Source organism: Hypanus sabinus, chromosome 19, assembly GCF_030144855.1.
Source record: "Hypanus sabinus isolate sHypSab1 chromosome 19, sHypSab1.hap1, whole genome shotgun sequence".
In the NCBI taxonomy this organism is placed as follows: Eukaryota; Metazoa; Chordata; class Chondrichthyes; order Myliobatiformes; family Dasyatidae; genus Hypanus; species Hypanus sabinus.
The window spans coordinates 66,295,747-66,313,773 of record NC_082724.1 but is presented as its reverse complement, the minus strand read 5'-3'; the positions used below and the strand labels follow the sequence as shown (position 1 = coordinate 66,313,773).

General features: G+C 43.5%; 1 protein-coding gene across 7 annotated transcripts in view; it reads left to right on the top strand.

Annotated features, from left to right (window-relative positions):
• LOC132378004 (ubiquitin-like modifier-activating enzyme 1) overlaps window positions 1-18,027 on the top strand; it is a 416,994-nt gene that overhangs the window by 55,532 nt on the left and 343,435 nt on the right. For all 7 annotated transcript variants that reach the window (XM_059944584.1, XM_059944583.1, XM_059944586.1 and 4 more), the window contains 2 exons: window positions 6,716-6,881; window positions 16,275-16,471. In XM_059944584.1, coding sequence (XP_059800567.1) covers window positions 6,716-6,881; window positions 16,275-16,471 — 363 coding nt within the window. The remainder of the gene's footprint in view (window positions 1-6,715; window positions 6,882-16,274; window positions 16,472-18,027) is intronic.

The following is an 18,027-nucleotide window of genomic DNA, read 5'->3' as shown; positions in this document are numbered from 1 at the left end:
AAATATGATGGCAGAATATAGTATTAATGATAAGACTCTTGGCAGTGTGGAGGATCAGAGGGATCTTGGAGTCCAAGTCTATAGGAAGCTCAAAGCAGCTGCACAGGTTGACTCTGTGGTTAAGACGGTGTACGGTGTATTGGCCTTCATCAATCGTGGAATTGAGTTTAGGAGTCGAGAGGTAATGTTGCAGCTATATAGGACCCTGGTCAGACCCCACTTGGAGTACTGTGCTCAGTTCTGGTCACCTCACTACAGGAAGGATATGGAAGCCATAGAAAGGGTGCAGAGGAGATTTATAATGATATTGTCTGGATTGGGGAGCATGCCTTATGAGAATAGGTTGAGTGAACTGGGCCTTTTCTCCTTGGAGGATGAGAGGTGACCTGATAGAGGTGTATAAGATGATGAGAGACATTGATCGTGTGGATAGTCAGAGGCTTTTTCCCAGGGCTGAAATGGCTGCCACAAGAAGGCAGACGTTTAAGGTGCTGGACAGTAGGTACAGAGGAGATGTCAGGGGTAAGTTTTTTATGCAGAGAGTGGTGAGTGCGTGGAATGGGCTGCCGGTAATGGTGGTGGAGGCGGATACGATAGGGTCTTTTAAGGGACTTTTGGATAGGTACATGGAGCTTAGAAAAATAGAGGGCTTTGGGTAACCCAAGTAATTTTAAGGTAGGGCCATGTTTGGCCCAACTTTGTGGGCCGAAGGGCCTGTATTGTGCTGTAGATTTTTTATGTTTCTATTATTGTGTTCCTTATCTTATTGTGTGTTTTTTGTGTTGCATGGGATCTGGAGTAACAATAATTTCCTTCTCCTTTACAGTTGTGTACTGGAAATGACCTTGAACAGTCTTGAACTGGGTTTAGTTTAAATGACATCATGGTTATCACAGCCATTGTGGGATGAATTGCCTCTTCCTCTGCTGTAATGTTCTCTGCTCATTCATGTGGTCGGCAGCACACTCTGAAAACATCCACTTTACAATCCCGTTCAACCAAGCACACCAGCAGGAGGCAGGGTCGCATTGACTCCCTGTTTCCTTCTCCACCTGCAGCCTGTTCTGTGAATTCTCCAGACAGATTTCAGCCAATTCTCCCCCTCTGTCTCTCAGTCTGTCTGTTCAGAGAATCTCTGACTCTTAATTGAAAGTTGATTAAAGGCACATGTTGTACAGGCACTCTATGGATGATTGTTCCCTTTAAAGCCTCTCACGCTGTGTCTCGCTCTGTTTTAACCCCATGTGGTGCCATGGCCTTAGGTCTTTTGTCAACAACGGACCCTTGTGCTGTAACCTTGAGAAATTCGTGCATCACCAGAAAGTGAGTTTGCAGAGATCTGTCAGAGTCACCCACACTCTTAAATCCTTCAAACCATCCAATCTGTACTGACCCTCACAAATTTTACTCATTCATAGTCTACTTCCAAATTGAATAGAATAGAATTGAATTGGTTTATTATTTCAAACTGGGTCCAATTCCCGCTACTGTCTGTAAGAAGTTTGTACGTTCTCCCCGTGACCACATGGGATTCTCCCTGGTGCTTTGATTTCTTCACATGGTCCAAAGACGTATGGCTTCGGGTTGGTAAATTGTGGGCATGCTATGTTGGTACCAAAGCATGATGACACTTGCCCCCAACACATCCTCGGTATATGTAGCTTACTGACACAAAAGATGCGTTTCCCTCGAACAACACCCCACTAAGGAGCACCAAGCTGTTGTCTCCCACACCATTACTGACTTTATTAGCCCTGAGGATCTCTCATTCTCTGCCACCAAGCTGATAGTTCCTATGCCCTGTACTAACTCCTACCCAGGATCCACAAACCTGCTTGTCCAGGTTTCAGCTTGTTCCTGCCCCACTGAATTCATATCCTCAACTGCCTAATCTCCTCCAGTTCAGTCCCGTCCAACCTACATCCACAACGCTTCACACACTGTGGATCTTTCCAATGGTTTCATGTTCCCTGGCCCCCTTCATCTTACTTTCACTATGGATATCCGGTCTCTCTACACCTCCATCCCCTACCAGCAAAGCCACAAAGCTCTTCGTTTCTTTCTGGATACCAGACCCAACCAGTTCCCCTCCACCACCACTCTCCTCTGCCTAGTGGAAGTTGTCTTCTCTCTTTATAATTTCTCCTTTGGCTCCTCCCACTTCCTTCAAACAAAGGGAGTAGCCATGAGCTCTCGTATGGGTCCCAGCTATGCCTACCTGTTTGACGGTTATGTGGAACAGTCCATGTTCCAAGTCTGCACTGGTGTCTGTCCCGCACTTTTTCTTCGCTAAATCAACGACTGCATTGGTGCTGCTTCTTGCACCCATGCTGAGCTTGTCGATTTCATTAACTTTGCCTCCAACTTCAGCCCTCAAATTTACCTGGCCCATTTTTGACACCTCCCTTCCCTTTCTTGATTTCTCTTTCTCTTTCTCTGGAGATAGCTTATCTCCTGATGTCTATTACAAACCCACAGACTCTCACAGCTACCTGGACTATACCGCTTCCCACCTGATACTTGTAAAAACACCATCTCCTCTCAATTCCTCCATCCCTGCTGCATCTGCTCTCAGGATGAGGCTTTTCATTCTAGAATGAAAGAAATATCCTCCTATTTCAAAGAAAGGGGCTTCCCTTCCTCCACCATCAACACTGTCCTCAACCTCATCTTTTTCATTTCACACACATCTGCTCTCACCCCATCCTCCTGCCACCCTACCAGAGATAGGGTTCCTCGTTCTCACCTACCAGCCCAACAGCACATAATTCTCTGCAACTTTGGCCACTCCCAGTGGGATCCCACCACCAAGCACTCCTTGCCCTCCCCCCCCCCAACTTTCTGCTTTCCACAGGGATTGCTCCCTACACAACTCCCTTGTCCATTCATCCCTCCTCACTGATCCTGGCACATCATTGCAAGCGGAGCAAGTGCTACACCTGCCCCTACACCTCCTCCTTCACTATCATTCAGAGCCTCAAACAGTCCTTCCAGGTGAGGCAACACTTCACCTGTGAGTCTGTTGGGGTCATTTATTGACTCCTGTATATTGATGAGATCCAGTCTAAGTTAGGAGACCGCTTCGCTGAGTGCCTACAGTCTGTCTGCCAGAAAAAGTGGGATCTCCCAGTGGCCACCCGTTTTAATCCCACTTCCTATTCCTATTCTGACATGTCAATCCAACTCCTCCTCTACTGTCGTTGTTATGAACCCCGTAACTGGGTGTCTTACCAGCAAAGACCGACGGAGTCTGGTGATACTATTTTCAACAGTATTTATTAGTAAAAAGACACAAAAATAATATCAATGCAAATATACAGATAATATACGTCATCAATATTAAACCTAAAAGTGCGGGTATAATAATAATCAATAAGAAACAAGCTGTATCGTTGTCTGGGGATAATGAATTGTCCGATGGAAATATACAGTTCAGTTCAGTTCATGCAGGCTGCGGTAGTTGTTGGTCGCGGTGTTTCAATTGTTGGGGGGGAGAGAGAGAGAGAGAGAGAGAGAGAGAACAGTAACAGCTATTAACTTGCCAACTTTCCTTTACGATTTTGATCCGTTGATGCGTTGTTGTTGTGGCCATTCACTTATGAGCCCTCCGTCCTTTAGCTAGACTGTTCTTCCGTGGTGGACTCGTCATCCAGGCAAGGGTGGACACGCACACAAGCCCACACCGGTCTCGTAGCGTCTCTCCTGGTGCGTCTGAGGGGTGTTGCCCCAGACCCTACTTTTATCCTCACTTACGGGGACTCTGGTGTCAATCAGGTTGGGATGATGCAACCCATCAAACCAGCCCACTCTGGTGAAACCCTGAGGGGTTTCAATGAATAGAACAGTACCTAGTACACAAACCTTCTCCAAAAGACAATTGTCTCTTTTGTTAGCTGGAGACATTCCACTTTGTGTATCTCTGAGTTGTCTCTCTCTCATTAACTGACATGAGCAGTTTATCAATAACAATTAAATTACCAACCAGGGTACGGGAGGAGACTGTGGCATCCAGAAGAAATTTAACATGTTCCCTTGACTCGTGACAGTTTTTATAGATGCACCATAGAAAACATCTGCTTTGCCTGACAACAAATTGCACAGAATTGTGAATTCAACCCAACCTCTCTCATAAACCTGCCTTCCTTCATATCTCACTGCAGCCGACGTAATCAAGGACCCTTCCAATCCCAGTCATTCTCTCCTGTTGTCAGAAGATACAGAAGCCTCAAGGACAGCTTCTGTCCCACTGTTAATCAGTCTCTTGAACTGAATACTCATACAAGATGAATTCTTGATCTCCCAGATGACTTCATCATGTTCCTTTGCACTTTGTTTGTCTACCTGCATTGCACTTTCTCTGTAATTCTGTTGCATAGTCTGCATTCATGTTCTTTTTTACTACCTTGATGTACTTGTGTAGGCACACAAAACAAAAGCTTTTCAGTGTATCATGGTACTCATAGTGAGATAATAAGGCAATACCATTCACAGGGAGAACATGTAAACTCCACACAGACAACGCCAAAGGTAAGAATTGAGCTCAGATCCCTCTGGCTATAAGGCAACAGCTCCAATATCTGTGGTAACCTAAAATCTGAAATAAAAATAGAAACAGTAATACTTCCATGTTCTCAGTATTATTTATTATTTACACAGTATGTCCTCTTTTGCACATTGGTTGTATGTTAGTCTTTGTTTATGTATAGTTTTCATAAATTCTAGTGTATTTCTCTATTTTTCTGTAAATTCTTTCAATAAAATGAATCTCAATGTAATATATGGTATCATATAATAAATTTTACTTTAGAGCATAGAAATCTACAGAACATTACAGGCTCTTCGACCCACAATGTTGTGCTGACCATGTAACCTACTCTAGAAGCTGCCTTTGAAATACTTTGAAAGACTGACAACCAATGTGCAAAAGAAGTCAAACAGCGTAAATAAAATAATACTGAAAATATGAGTTGTAAACAGTCTTTGAAAGTGTGTCTGTAGATTGTAGAACCTGCTGTGTTCCTCCAGCATTCTGTGTGTGTTGTATCTTTTCACAATTGCTGCTTTGTCTGCTGAGTGCTTTCGGAATTTTCTTCCATCTCCTGTTTTTTGTTAGTTGTTTTTAGTGAAATTTTCTCTTCAATTAATCTGCCAAAACACTGCCTCTGTGGTGTGGTAAGCATGACACAAAATTTTCATAAGTGACAAGTAGCTGGTTTCATGATTTATAAGCCAAAATCTACAGATGCTGGAAATCCAGAAAATATATATATATAAAATCAATCAATCTCTCTCTCTCCCTCTCCCTCCCCCTCCCCCTCTCTCTCTCACCCCACCACAACCACCACCAGGTGAGGCAGCATCTATTTAAAGGACATTTCAGACACACTTCATCGGGGATTGGAAAAGAAGAGGGAAGAAGCCAGATTGTGGGAGGAAGGGATGGAAGTACAAGCTGGCAGGTGATAGGTAAGGCCAGGTGAGGGGAAGGTGGTTAGGCGGAGAGGAGGGATGAAGTAAGAATCTGGGAAGTGATAGGTAGAAGAGGTAGGGGGCTGAGGAAGAAGGAGAAGACAGTGGACCATGGAAGAAAAGGACAGAGGAGGGGCACCAGAAGTTGTGCACAGGTGAGGAGAAGGGATGGAGTGAGGGGGAATTCAGAATGGGGAATGGGGGGGGGGGGGGGGGGGAAGAAATTACCTGAAGCTCAAAATAGTGATGTTGGTGCCAACCTGTGGAGGCTACCCAGGTGTTGCTCTTCTGAGTATGGCTTTGTTGTTATAGTAAAGGAGGCCATGGCCAGACATAGCAGGATGGGAATAGAAGGGTGAATTGAAATGATAGCCACTCGATGTGGCATACAAATCAATGGAGAAAAGGTGCTCTATGAGCTAGCGCCACCCCCCAGTCAATATTAATGTAATTAAAACATTAGCGTAGATTGTGAGACCAGGGACCCTGTTATACTTATCACATGGCATTGTTATGAAGCAGGGACTGTGTCTGTGTAGGTGGTATCATAAGTCTGCATCTCATACATAACAGAGCTGTTTGGCCAGTTACTTATGTCATAAAGTTGTACAGCACAGAAGTAGCCCCTTCAGCCGGACTCATCCATGTTGACTGAGCTGTCTACCAGTGCTAGTCTCATTTGTCCTGGCAATCTGTCATTTTATGATTAGGCCATTCAGCCCATTGAGTACTCCAACATTCAATCATGGCTGATATTTTTTACAACCTCATTCTCCTGCCTTCCCCCCATAATTCTTAGTCCCATCACTAATCAAGAGCCTATCAATCTATGCCTTAAATATCTATTTTCTCCCTCAACATTCTCCTGCCATCTCCCTAATGTCTGACATGTACAGTCTATTAACTTTTGTTTTCAATATGCCTATTGACTTGGCCTGCACAGGCATCTGTAGCAACAAATTCCATGATTCACCACCCTCTGGCAGAAGAAATTCCTTCTCCATCTCTGTTTTAAAACAATGTTATCTTATTCTGAGGCTGTGCCCTCTGGTCCGAGACTCTCTTGCCAGTGGAAACCACCATTCTGTCCAGGCCTTTCAGTATCTGAAATTTGTCAAGCTATCTGACCTTAACTTAGTTGTTGCCGCTGGCTTCCAGTGCATGTCATTCTGTGTATATGATTTGAGTTCCACAGTAGAAAACCATCAGGGTAACACAGGCTGTTTTTGTCTTAAACCCTGAGCAGAAAATGAAGTCTGAGACAGCGGCAGCAGCAGTAAGGAAGATGAATCCCTTCATAAATGTCATTGCTCACCAGAACCGTGTTGGCGAAGAAACAGAAAATATTTACGATCAGGATTTCTTCGACGATCTGAATGGTTTGGCGAATGCATTGGACAACGTTGAGACTCGTAAGTAGCAATGGATATTCAGTCAGTCCTGACTATTTGTTCTTGGGTAGAAATGACTTCTCATTGTGTTCATTTTAGGCTGACGTTTACCTTGACAACACAAGGGGTTTCCTGTTGACAAGCTGTGGTCACTTGCAGGAAATGCATTAACAAGCTCTCACAAGCAATGGATTGATTAGGACCAGATTAGTTCTTTTAAGGTGGGATAACTAAGAGCATAACGGGGGAGAGGAGGTTATGTCAAACACCTTTAATCTTTCTCCATCATTCAGGAAGATTAAACTTGATCTGTTCTTAGCCTCAGCCCCACCTTCCTGCCTGTTCCTCGTAACCGCTAACACTCCGATAGTGCAAAACATGCCTATTTCCTCTTTGAATATATTCTCCACACATCAGTGCAGCTGAAAATTCCAGGTCCTGTCCTCAACAGCTGAATCCTTCCTATTCTTAATCTGGCTGATTCCACACCTGAAGAAGGTGTTCCCAATATCCAGATTTTGACATGAAGGGAAGTATCTTCTCTATCTAATCCCATTGATATTGAGAGGTTCAAGATCACCCTTCAATCTTATGAACCCTGGAGATATGGGTTGAACTTAATCTTCTACAATAACCCCTTTGTACCTCTAATCGATCCAGTGAATTTTCTCTACACTGTCTTCAAGTGAAGTTAATCCTGGAAAAAGGAAACCCAGAACCAATGGCAAGCTACTCTGGGCAATGGTTTCTTTTATGTCTATATCTATGGGGGCAGATCTCCATAAGATAGTACCAGACTATGTGGCACTCAGAAGGTAAACACAACAGAGAGAACAAGGCCAGGCCACAAAAATTGTGCAATGAACAGTCCTTTCTAAAGCTCTTCTCTCACCCTCATTTGGTGCTTTGCAGCCCTGAGTTCAAATTAGAAGTACAGGTTTCCTCTCAGCAGATGGAAGATCGTTTAACATCCATTCTAGTGCGATCACTCGGGTATGATATTCTTTAAAGGGCTGTCCAGATAGATTCTCTTAATGGAGAATGCTTGTTTGACATGGAAAGCTGATGCACAGGCAGACACGTCACAGTCCTTGAGAGATCTGGGTCAGAGTCTTGTGGCATGGTATGCAGGTTGACTGGAGACCCATCACTGCAGCAGCCTTCACTATCAATGTGATTTTTCATCACCTACTGCCAGCTTTGGCATTGAGGTCTTGGTTGGATCGCTGATTGTCTGAAACCTTCCCTTGATAACATAAGAAATAGGAGCAGGAGTAGGCCAACTGGCCCATTGAGCCTGCTCCGCCATGCAATAAGACCATGGCTGATCTGGACATGAACTTATCTCCACCTACCTGCCTTTTCCCCATAACCCCTAATTCCTCTACTACAGGCAGTCCCCGGATTACATACGAGTTCCGTTTCTGAGTCTGTCTTTAAGTCGGATTTGTACTTAAGTGGGAACAAGTACATCCGGTATTATTTAGCGTCAGTTAGTCAAATGTTTGTCTTAGTATATAGTATATATTTTACCTTTTTGTGCATATAAAACACTTAAGAAACGTATGTATTCCAATAATTAAACCATTGCGTTGCTTAGTAATAATTGTAGCTTTCATTGGGGCAGGGTCTTTCACATGCTCCATTATTCTCACTTTATCCGTTATCCTTTAAAATTGTTCCAATCGTTGACCGACTGTAGCCTAACGCTTTTCTGATGACTGATGGTGTTTCACCTCTTTCCAAATGCTTTATTATTTCCACTTTATTTTCAATCGTGATCGCTTCCCGTCAACGGAACAGAAACACTGCGGGCAGCGAGTCCCGAGCTGCGCCAACTCCCGAGGTACATTGGGTCCTAAGAACCATCGCATTGAATACCCCGGGTCCTATACTGCATAGCACTGAGACAGGTTAAATGGGACAAGTGGGGGCTGTGCTTGGTTTGGGTATTTGATGCTCCACGATATTCCGCGTGGGAATTGAAACTGGAGGTGGCAGTGTTTTTTTAACGAGGTCGAGTTGCGAGCTTGACATCAGCCCGGCACAGATGGTACAGGAGTAACTGGATTGACATCAACCCGTCACAGGAACGGTCTGTCACTAAATCGAACCCGGGAACGTGCGCTTGCAACACTGTGTGTCAGACAGAGTGGTCAGCAGCACTGGGGCTCCACAGGGGACTGTCCTGTCTCCCTTTCTCTTCACCATCTACACCTCAGACTTTAACTACTGCCCAAAGTCTTGCCATCTTCAGAAGTTTTCTGATGACTCAGCCATAGTTGGATGCATCAGCAAGGGAGATGAGGCTGAGTACAGGGCTACAGTAGGAAACTTTGTCACATGGTGTGAGCAGAATCATCTGCAGCTTAATATGAAAAAGACTAAGGTGGTGGACCTGAGGAGGGCTAAGGCACCGGTGACCCCTGTTTCCATCCAAGGGGTCAGTGTGGACATAGTGCAGGATTACAAATACCTGGGGATAAGAATTGACAATAAACTGGACTGGTCAAAGAACACTGAGGCTGTCTACAAGAAGGGTCAGAGCCATCTCTATTTCCTGATGAGACTGAGGTCCTTTAACATCTGCCGGACGATGCTGAGGATGCTCTACGAGTCTGTGATGGCCAGTGCTATCATGTTTGCTGTTGTGTGCTGCAACAGCAGGCTGAGGGTAGCAGACACCAACAGAATCAACAAACTCATTCGTAAGGCCTGTGATGTTGTGGGGGTGGAACTGGACTCTCTGACGGTGCTGTCTGAAAAGAGGATGCTGTCCAAGTTGCATGCCATCTTGGACAATGTCTCCCATCCACTCCATAATGTACTGGTTAGGCACAGGAGTACATTCAGCCAGAGACTCATTCCACCGAGATGTAACACTGAGCGTCATAGGAAGTCATTCCTACCTGTGGCCATCAAACTTTACAACTCCTCCCTCAGAGTGTCAGACACCCTGAGCCAATAGGCTGGTCCTGGACTTATTTCCACTCGGCATGATTCACTTATTATTTAATTATTTATGGTTTTATATTGTTATATTTCTTCACTATTCTTGGTTGGTGCAGCTGTAACGAAACCCAAATTCCCTTGGGATCAATAAAGTATGTCTGTCTGTCTGTCTGGAACCTCTGTTCTCGAGCCCGGCGCTGATCTCACTGGAACGGGGGGGGGGGGGGAGGGTCTTATTAAGAAAAATTTAAGCCAAATAGAAACTTTAAACACTCAACACAGTGTCAACGGCAACAACTTAAAATGGCGGACAGCATCGCAATCCGACTTAAAATGGCGGACGGCATTCTCCTTCCTTGGTTCGTAAGTACGAGTTGTCTGTAAGTTGGACATTTGTAACTCGGGGACTACCTGTATGCAAAAATCTATCCAACCTTGTATTAAATATATTTACTAAGATAGCCTCCACAATGTCATTGGGTAGAGAATTCCACAGATTCACCACTCTCTGAGAACAGCAGTTCCTCCTCATCTCCATCCTAAAATTACTCCCCCAAATCTTGATGCTGTGTCCCCTAGTTCTAATCTCACCTACCAGTGGAAACAATTTTCCTACATCTACATTATCTATTCCTTTCATAATTTTATTTGTTTCTATAAGATCTCCTTTCATTCTTCTGAATTCCAGTGAGTACAGTCCCAGGTGACTCAATCTCTCCTCATAGTCTAACTCCCTCATCTCTGGAATCAACCTGGTGAATCTCCTCTGCACTGCCTCCAAAGCCAGTATATCCTTCTTCAAGTAAGGAGCCCAGAACTGCACACAGTACTCCAGGTGTGGCCTCACCGGTACCCTATACAGTTGCAGCATAATCTCTCTGCTCTTAAATTCAATCTCTCCAGTAATGAAGGCCAACATCCCATTTACCTCCTTGATAGCCTGCTGCACCTGCAAACCAACCTTTTGTGATTCATGCACAAACACTCCCAAGTCCCTCTGCACAGCAGCATGCTGCAGTTTTTTTTTACCATTTAAACAATAATCTGCTATTTCCTTTTTCCTTCCAAAGTGGGTGACCTCACATTTACCAACGTCGTACTCCAAACCCTTGCCCACTCACTTAACCTATCTATATCCCTCTGCAGACTGTCCGTATCTTCTGCACAATTTGCTTTTCCAATGAATTTAATATCATCAGCATACTTAGATACACTACATGCGATTACCCCCTTCCAAATCGTTAACGTATATCGTGAACAGTTGCAGACACAGTACCAACTCCTTTGGCATAAGTCTTTTATGTGGCACTTTATCGAACGCCTTCTGCAAATCCAAGTAAATGAACATCCTTCTATTCCCCTCTGTCCACTGCGTTCATTATACCCTCAAAGAAATCCAGTAAGTTTGCCAAACAGGACCTGCCTGTGCTGAATCCATGCTGCATCTGCCTGAATGATCAATTTCTTTTCAGTTGCCTCATTATTTTGGCTTTAATGATACAAGGGGGTGATTGATAAGTTTGTAGCCTAAGGTAGGAGGAGTCAATTTTAGAAAACCTAGCACATTTATTTTTCCTACATTTTACACTTAGTCCAGTGGTCGTGGAGCATACGGATCCCTTCTTTGTAGAAGTCAGCATCTTGGACCTCCAGAAGTGGTGCACAGCATTGGATAATTGATAAGTTCATGGCCTAGGGTAGAAGGAGATGAGTATTTAATTTCAAACTTTCTACATAGTCACTCAAAGAGTTGAACTGCATATGCATGTAACAAAAGCTGTATAACTCATCTCCTTCTACCTTAGGCCATGGACTTACCAGTCACCCCTGCCGTGGACCACCTGGAGGTCCAAGATGCTCTCGTTACATGCCCGTGCAGTTCAACTCTGAGTGAAAATGCAGAAAGTTTGAAGTTAATAACTCATCTCCTTCTACCTTGGGCCACAAACTTATCAGTCACCCTACTGTGGACCACTGCTACAAGGAAGGGATCCGCATGCTCCACCACCGCTGGACTAAGTGTGTACATGTAGGAGGGGACTATGTTGAAAAATAAATGTGCTAGCTTTTCTAAAATTGACTCCTTCTACCTTAGGCCACGAACTTATCAATCACCCCTCATCGCTTCAAGCATTTTCCAAAGTACTGATGTTAAACTAACTGGCCTTTTGCCTCCATCCTTTTTTGAACAGTGGCATGACATTCACCATCATCCAATCCACTAGGACCTGTCCAGAGAGAGTCCAGAGAATTTTGGTAAATCATCACTGAAGCCTCTACTAAAGGATTTCTGCCAATCCTTTCAGTACCCTGGGATTCATTCCATCAGGACCAGGGGACTTACCTATCTTTACTTTACTCTCCTAAACACATTTTTACCCTTAAATACATGTTGGAGTCTGCCCAATTTTGTCATTTTGACACGCCTCAATAATGTGCCATCATCTCAGAAGTCAAAAGAATCTTCTCTTTAAAGTCTTAAATTGGTAGTTAATTGTTCAAAACAGCAAAAAATGGAGCTTCTTGTACTTGGCACCAGTTGTCACTTCAGTTGTTTGAAGTACAGCTGGGTTTTTACTGCTGTGTGGTCATTGGGATGGAGCCAATCCTCCCCCAAGCTGATTGCGAGTGTCTGTGGAAGCAAAGACTGAAGAAAAAATTTTACATTAAAATTGAGCCCTTATTTGGTAATCACTGTCATGAAGGGAAAAGGCCATATGAATGTTTGTTCTAAGTTTCATGTGGTAAACAAGTTGGGGAGCTAGGGGAGGAGAGAGGTAGAGTGAAACTGGTGTAGGAGTCTGAAAACAAGGGTTAAAGTTCTCCAAGTTCTACATTTCCCAGACAATTGAAATGTTCTAACACACGATTTTTGGAGATTCTAAGTGGTGGTTTGGGAGAGTGCTAGGGTTTCGGAGAGTGCTAGTGATGTGCTGAGAGAAACAGTCATATTGCTTTTACTTGAAAGTTGTTAGATGGTGTTATAGAAACATCCTAAATGTGTTTTGAAGTAAATCTAGCATTGTCTGTTCAATCACAAACAAGAGAATATCTGCAGATGCTGGAAATCCAAGTAACGTACACAAAGTGCTGGAGGAACTCAGCAGACCAGGCAGCGTCTATGGACAAGAGTGCAGTTGATGTTTCAGGATGAGCCCTTTCAGCAGAACTGTACTCTAAACCTCCTATGTTTTAACCTAAACCTCTACCTTTTGGCTTACATACCACTTCTATGAAGAAATGTTTCTTATTGTCAACCTTGTCTATGCCCCCTCATTACTTCTTATATCCCCTCAGTTTCTTCTGTTCTAGAGAATCAAATCAACTTTCCACCAACTCACCTTATCTATAAAACACTTTCACCTGCACCATCTCTAGTTCAATCATCTTCTTTCCAGACTCTGGGAACCATAACTGTATACACAATGTGTGAAAAAGAACAAATTGTGCAAGCAATAAAGAAGTGAACAAATAACTCACAGAACATGAACTGCAGAGTCCCCGAAAGTGGATCCAGAGCCACAGAGCCAGTCCAGCACTGCAGCCGGTCCAGGAGGCTGATGGTTGAAGGCCAGAGCCACAGAGAGATATCAGCACTGAGGCAAGTAAAGCCTCATGGAGTAGTGAGCTGAACATCAGTTTGTTCTTTGTCCTCAGTGGCGACGCCTTGATCTTTTTAATCTTGCTCACCATTTGACTAAACATCAGAATGTGAAGATAATGAAAGGCCAACAGGTGAAAAGAATAGAAGAACATGGCGCACTCAGCCTGTAATGAAGCTAAAGGCAATTGCGGGAACAGAGATGAGAACTGGTTGAAAACAGACCATTGGGGTTAAAATGCAGATATACAGTTAGGAAGTTCGTGGCAATCCAAGCCACAGTTCACTGACCCCACACAGAAACCTTGGAGTCACAAAACTGAGGTCACTCAGTTGCTACTCATAGTAAAGAGGATTATTATTCCTTAAAGGCTTTAATTGAGGAGAGAGAAGCTTCTGGGGAAGTTTAAACCAGCGAATGAGTCAAAAGGCAAATAGATTTAAAAGAGACAGGAGTCTGATTGTAAATGTGCTGCTTGCCCAATGAACTGCGCACATTTCTGTTTGCGATCAATCCCAGGCAAAGTCATCTGCAATCCTAACTAACCACACCACCTTACAGCATCCAGCTCCACAATCCTGTTCATGCTAGAAAATCCCTAAAGTTCAGTCCTGTTCATTTGAACTGAATCAGTGATCATCATTTAAGCCCTATTGTCACCTGCATATCATTATTTTTTTAATAAATTAGTTTTTAATTTTATTTTTAATTTATCACTTTCAAATCTTTTATGATTGTTTTGAACGTTAGAGGCATACAAGGGGCAGCACATTGGCACAGCTATTGAGCTGCTGCCCTGAAGTGCTGGAGACGTGGGTTCTACCCTGACGTTGGGCACTGTTTGTGTGAATATTGCATGTTCTCCCTGTGATGTGTAGGGTTGTTCCATGTGCACCAGTTCTTTCTTACATCCCAAAGACACAGTAGGGTTGGTAGATTAACTGCCCGTTGTAAGTTGCTCCCAGTGTGTGGGTGAGTGGTGGAGTCTTGGGGATCAGGCTCAAGATGGGTGGTTGATAGCTGATGAGGACAGTAAACACGTGTTCAGCACAGCATTGTGGGCCGAAAGGCCTGTATTTTGCTGAAGGTTTTCTATGATCTATTTATTTATCTAGCATTGAGAAGGCCCTTCCAGTCCTTTGAGCTGCACCACTCAGTAACCCTCGTTGGCTGTGTTAATACAATACTTTACAGAACCAGCAAACCAGGTTCAAGTCCTGTCACACCTTGTAAAGGAGTTTGTACGTTCTCCCTGTGACTGCATGGGTTTTCTCCTGGTGCTCCAGTTTCCTCACGCAGTCACAAAGATGTACTGGTTGGTAGGTTAACTGGTTGTTGTAAATTGTCCTGTGATTAGGCTCAGGTTAAATCAGGGATTGCTAGACAATGCTGCCCAAAGTGCCGGAAGGGCCTATTGCTCGCAGTATCTCAATAAATAAATAAACCCTCCAACCCTAACTTAATCATGGGACAATTTACAACGACACAGCTGCTGCTGTGAGGTCTGGGTCTCTGCTGAGAAGAACAGGCCCCCAGTCTTTGGGGTTACGTTGCTGGTGGTCGTTGGTGGAGGCGTCTTAATACGCTCCGCAGAGGATGGTGCTTGGAGAAGCTGGGCCGGAGGTTCAACGGAGTCTGCTGTAGTTGGGGTGCTTTCACTGTGTGCAGTATCTGCGAGGCTGGGTTCGACGGAGCTTTCACTGTGTGCTGCGTCTGCGAGGCTGAGTCCGCCGGTGCCGTGGAAGTCCATAGCGGGGGTACTCCCTTCTGCCACCAGCGTGGGATGACAAGTCTATCGGGACCCTGAGGACTTGTGGAAACTGTGTGGTGGTTTCTTTCAAACTTACAGTCTTTTAACATCTTTGGACTATTTTTATGTGCCCATGGTCTTATTTTTTTATTAATTATGCTATTGTTTGCACTGTTGTAGCTATGTGGTTTTGTGCAGGTCTTGTAGCTTTAGTTTTTGTTCTTGTTTTGGTTGGTGGAGTGGAGCTCCTTTCCGGGGAACGCGCTAAGATGGTAGCACAATATTAATACGCAGCAGCCTCTCTGGTCTCTGGATTGGGGATTGCCAAACGTTATGTGGATTTTCTGGTGTAGTCTGTTTTGTCATGTGCTTTTGTGATATCATTCTGGAGGAATGTTGTCTCATTTTTTAACTGCATTGCATTTGTGGTTTCTAAATGACAATAAACTGAAACTGAACTGAACGACCAATTAGCCTACTAAGTGGACTATCTTTGGACTATGGGATAAAACCAGAGCACCTGGAGGAAATCCATGCATTCCACAGGGAGGACATACAGGCTCAATTCAGGTGACATAAGGATTAGACTCAGAACTCTGTTACCCTGAGTGATAATAGCATTGTGCTAACTGCTATGCTACCGTGGCACCCTTTATGTCCTGAAGGAACTGTTACCATGTTGACCATATAAAATGCTGAGGAGTCTTGACCAGACAGATGAGGGGAGGATGTTTGAACTTAGAAAAACAAACTTGTCATTGTCTTTCAGTATATGAAGTGATAATAAATTAATGAATTAATGTTCACTGTTTAGCATTAAGAGAAGGATGGTATAACTTTATTCCCTTGTGAATCTTTGGAAATGTTTTCCTCACAGGCTGATTGAAGCAAAAGACAAAAAGGCCTCAGATATCATGCCTGAGGCCTAGTCACCACTCACAGCCTGCTGCATCTTGTGATGACATCATTGGCAAAGCTTTGGGGACTGTGTTGCAACAGTACTTGGATGTGTCTTAGAGGGTTCCGTGATGGTGACCATGTGACACTGGTGGCGATCAAAATGTGTATACAGTGCAGGATGGTGCATTTAAATTGGAATTTTGTTTCCAGGACAGTACATGGATGGCCGGTGTATATTCTACCAGAAACCGCTGCTGGAATCTGGCACTATGGGCACAAAGGCTAATGTCCAGGTCATCGTGCCCCATCTTACAGAATCCTATGGACGCGGTCAGGATTCTCCAGAAGATTCTATACCCATCTGCACAATCAAGAATTTCCCCAACGCTATTGAGCATACGTTGCAGGTAATTACAATGAAAATGTTTATCATACTGCAAGTTAGAAAATCGAGAATAGTCACTTAACTGCTATAGATATATAAATATATATCGCTGCATCATCAAAGCTGTTTAGGATTACCTGGAGAGACAGAAGCAAGCAGGACAGCCAAAGTCAGCAGAAGAAGTGGGGCAAGTTCGCCGATTTTCTTATAAAATTGCACAACAGTGTACCTAAGAGAATTGATGCAGTTTTAAAGGCAAAGGGTAGTTATACAAAATATTGATTTGATTTAGTTTGTTATTGTTTACTCCCCTTTATAGTGAATGTTTTGATATTTAGAAAATTTTCATTATTTTTGAAAGCCCCTTCACTTTACAAAATCTTTTTGTGTGTGCCTCAGACTTCTGCGCAGTACTGCATGCATACAATATTCTTAAGAAAATCTTTTTTCTAAGCCTAGTGCCAATTGCATGCATTCAAGGACTTCAGCCCATAGGCAATGTAAAGTTGTGCTGTTGCACTCTGATTGTTAAGTAAACCTTGGATTATTGGACTTGAGTGCAAAATCTGCAGATATCTTGGCTGATTGAAAGGACCATTATGCAAAGCTTGAGAATAAGGTATTGGCCACACAGAAATAACAAGAAGCAAAATTTCTTGTCATAAAGGATGCTGAAGCATGGGAACTCTGTACCCTAGAGAGCTGTGAAACATTAATCACTATGTTTGTGTAAAGCAGAGATCAGTAGAGATCTGGATATTAAAGGTTTTGAAGCATATTGTGATATGCTGGGAATAAGTGCTAAAATGGAAAATCAGTTGAATTCCTAAAGAATAATAGAGGGGATTTGAAGAGTTGATGGCACAATACTGCTCCGATTATGTTCCTATAAATGTAAACTGCTCATGCCATTGTGTCGGGGAAATCAGAATTTAGAGACCACATTATAATGTATAAAAAGAAAGAAGGTGGAGTATATAGAATCAAATTATAATCACAGATGTGCTCGTTCATTGTGTTTTTCCTTTGGTCACATAGGAAACGTTCAAAGTTGAATGCCCGGAACCAAAGTAGGAAGTGACTGATTATTAATGTTAGTTCCCTATACATTACCCCAGTAAATGCATAATACACTGATTATGTAACATAATACACTGATCTAAGTAAATGGTTGTCAAATCAGTACCAGGAACGGGAAAAGAGGCTTGGACATCCAGGCCAGGGGATCATTCTGGAGGAAGATCACTCTGTCAGTAGGAGGCCAGGAATGGGTAAAATGGTAGTGTAGTGGTTAGTGTAACAGTGCCCAAGTTCAATTCCGTCACTGTCTGTAAGGAGTCTTTATGTTTTCCCTGTGACTAAAGTTTCCTCTGGGTACTCTGGTTTTCTCTTACAAGTTGGTTGGTTAATTTAATCAAATTTCATGTAATTGGGCGACACACGCTTACTGGGCTAGAAGGGCCTGTTACTGTGCTGTATCACTGAATAAAGTTCTGAACTGGCTGATAGGGAGGAGGTTGTTGGCTAAATCAGCAACAACGAACCTGAAAAGGTGTTGTGAAGGAGTGAGTGTTTAGA